The sequence below is a fragment of the Cajanus cajan genome, chromosome 9 (genome assembly GCF_000230855.2).
Source record: "Cajanus cajan strain Asha chromosome 9, NIPB_CcT2T_4, whole genome shotgun sequence".
In the NCBI taxonomy this organism is placed as follows: Eukaryota; Viridiplantae; Streptophyta; class Magnoliopsida; order Fabales; family Fabaceae; genus Cajanus; species Cajanus cajan.
This window is the reverse complement of record NC_138525.1, coordinates 28,490,850-28,494,214: the sequence shown is the minus strand read 5'-3', so window position 1 is coordinate 28,494,214 and position 3,365 is coordinate 28,490,850. Positions and strand designations below refer to the sequence as shown.

At 34.2% G+C, this 3,365-nt stretch overlaps 1 protein-coding gene across 1 annotated transcript; it reads right to left on the bottom strand.

Moving 5' to 3' along the window:
• Window positions 1-513: 513 nt before the first annotated feature.
• LOC145952058 (uncharacterized) lies at window positions 514-981 on the bottom strand. The gene has a single exon (XM_083064276.1). The coding sequence runs from the start codon at window positions 979-981 to the stop codon at window positions 514-516; it is 468 nt and encodes a 155-aa protein (XP_082920402.1).
• Between the last annotated feature and the right edge of the window lie 2,384 nt (window positions 982-3,365).

The window sequence follows — 3,365 nt, the reverse complement described above, 5'->3', positions numbered from 1 at the left end:
TTCTTGTTAGTTTGCTAATGGAAAGAAAATTACTGCAAGTTTACTCATATAAAGGACTGAATTTAGGGTAATATTTTGTGGGATAATAATTGAACCTTTTACCCATGACCTTAGAAAGAGTTTCATCAAGTATCCAAATTGTGTAATTATTTAAGCATGGAGAATAGCATTTAAGCATAGTTAGGTCTCCAGTCATGTGATCTAAGGCTCTTGAGTCAATGACCCATGACTTTGGTTTTCCTTAGTATTTAGAGCATGCAAGAAATTACATTTTTGTGCCATCACAACTGTACCAATTGTTTGCTAGAGAATTTTTTGTAGTGCATCCATTTGCTCCTTGTTGAATGGAGATAGTTTAGAATTTATCTCAGTTGTGTTGCCTCTACTGTCTAGGTTTAGGGTCTGTTTCACCTCTAAAGGCCTACCATGAATAATCCAGTAGGTTTCCTTAATGTGACCTAGTTTCTTGTAATGATCACACTAAGACCGATTTTTATTTTGAGATGGACGAGGCTAGTTCCCCCTTGTTGCCATTATTGAGCCTTCAATGGATAGGGCTACGCTTGACTTTCCAAGCATCACTTTCCTCTTGCTCTCCTCCCTTCTCACTTCCAGAAATACTTCCTGAATTGTTTTAAGAGGCTTGGTTCCAAGGATTCTCCCCCAAACTTCATCAAGTTCTATGTTCAACCCTAACAAAAACTTGTAGATCCTATCTTTCTCCACCAATTCTTTATACTTCTTATCCTCGGTACAACTCCATTGAATGTATTTGTATATGTCCAATTGATGCCAATGTCGACTAAGTGAATTAAAATACTCAGTGACTGAGAAATCACCTTGTTGCAGGTCATGGAGTATGCTCTTAATCTCAAATATTACAGACATATTGTCCATATTTGAGTAGGTTTCCTTCACTGTATCCCACATCTCCTTGGTAGTGTCATAGTACATGAAATTTTCCCCAATTTCATTATTCATGGTGTTAAGCAACCATGACATGACTAAACTATTTTCTAGTTGCCATTTGTTGAGGTTGGGGTCACCCGTTTTTGGACTTTTGGAGTATCTTGTGATGTATGATAACGATGCCGAACGTTATCAAATAAACTATTTTCCCCTAAAAATAAATTTTGTAATATAGGGAACCTAGGTCATAATCCAAAATCACAAACCATACGACACGAATTTTATCAAGAATTAGAGAGGGAGGATTTTTATCGAACACTTTCTATACAAAAATTATAAACTAAAAATTGAAATCAAGAATCACAAATTTTAGAAATCCAATCAGATAAAACATCGATTCAAGTTTTGATTATTGCAGTACATAAAAAAATATGTAATCTAAATTCCATCATTGAATATTTAATTCGAATTATAGAATGGAGAACGTAATCGTGCTCTATGAAAATCTTACAAAGATAAATATGTTTCGTAATGCTCCAACCCAAATTGAATCCAATTCAATGTTCTAAAATTAATTTGAATTAAATTCTATTATTAAATTAATTGGAAATGAAATCCATAATTAGAATTTAATTCGAAATTAATTGAGGAACAGAAAATAAGAGAAAAGAGGAATTTGGATTTTAGAGGATTTTTTTGCATAACCAAAAACTTGAATCGATTAAGAGAACTTAGCCATGCATATCCATCATTATCCAAGCACAAATCTATTCGGAGAGAAGATGGAAAGTCTCAGCCAAATTAGAGACCAATTTGTGAGAGAGAAGAGAAAAGAGATGAGAGAAAAATGAGAGAAGCTTATTGAGTAAGAAATCTCAAATATGAAAAATGAGGTTCAAAAGTTAATGCCAAGAGTCATTATGTGAATTTAAAGACAAAGTAATAGGCCTAAACTAGGGGTCCAGCCCACTAATTACATTCCTAAAGCCTAGTTAACTATAACTAAAAAATTTCAAGACAAGCTGAAAACTTCAGTGCAGGGCCGGGAGCTTGAGGCACAATTTTGTGCCTGAAAAAGTCTGAACTGGGTTTTTCTCCAACATAGAAGTTGTATATCTCCCTCTTATATTTCTAGGGACACCAAATTTACCTAATTTCAAGTTGTATAGCTCCAGATATGGCTTGCACAAGAAACTGTGTCAAAAGAGAAAATTATTACGAAAATTTAGTAAAATTTACAACTAAATCCTAAATGACTCACTAACATAAATCTAAACTAATACATGAATATATGACACTAAAAGAAATTAAATAAGGCAAAAACATATAAAGAAAGATGTACAAAAATATGACTATCAATGTAACCTTTATTCCCTTTTCCTTGAAGAAAGATCTTAACTAATTGCACCCATTGAAGGTAGTTCTAGCCCTTCAATTTGTGACCAGTGATAAGAAGAGCAGGCCCTTCAACCAAACTGGTGGTTAAACATTCTACCTTGTTCTCTCCCATGGTTGGCAGCACTAGGTTAGGTTCAGATCGAGCTTTGATACCATGCAGAAAATATGGTGTATATTTTCTTATTTGGAAAAATACAAAAAACAAATTATAAATAGAAAAACAAGGGAATAAAACCTGCACACTAATCTATCCTTGAAAATCAAGGAAATAATTCTCCCTATAAATGTTGTACCAAAATAAGTAGAGCCGTCAAAGTGGGCCGGGACCCGTGGGCCAACCCGACCCACCTTGAAAACGGGCCGGGTCGGGCCAAAAAAAATTGAAGTTTATAGTAGGTGGGTATATCTTAACCTGGCCCACTTTGACCCGGCCCACCTGGGCTAAACCCGTGGTGGGTCGGGTAGCCCACCAATCCACCATTTTTTTTTTGCAATAAAAATTTAAGTATGATTTGTAGTTAATTTTGTATGATGGGATATTTAAAATTTTTATTTTAGACTTTTATCATAATTTGCATTTAATTTTGTATGATGAATTATGACTTATGACTATTAATGATGTTAATTTTATGAGTATTATGCTAATTTATAATTAATTTAAAATTTTGAATTTTGTTGATAAATTTTTTTTTAATTTTTGGTGGGCTGGCCCGTATAACCCACCAACCCGTGGTGGGCCGGGCCGGGCCAAATTTTTTTTGAGAAAATTATAAGTGGGCTGGGTTGGGTTGGCTCGTTTTTAAAGTGGGTCAAGGTGGGTCGGCCCACATGGGTCGGGTTGGCCCATTTTGACAGCTCTAAAAATAAGTAAAGCAAAGGAAATAATACTGATCTTATTAACATTAAATCCTATTATAGGTTGTACAAATCAGAATTGGATGATTCTAATTGATATGCACTGATCTCCAACAATAGTAATATCAACAAACATCTTGGAGCATATTGTATAAAATGATAAAAGGAAATTATTCAAAATTTGTTCAAAAACATAAATCTAC

Excerpts from the sequence above, each read along its gene's own strand:
- LOC145952058 (XM_083064276.1), bottom strand. The coding sequence starts at position 981 with ATGAATAATGAAATTGGGGAAAATTTCATGTACTATGACACTACCAAG.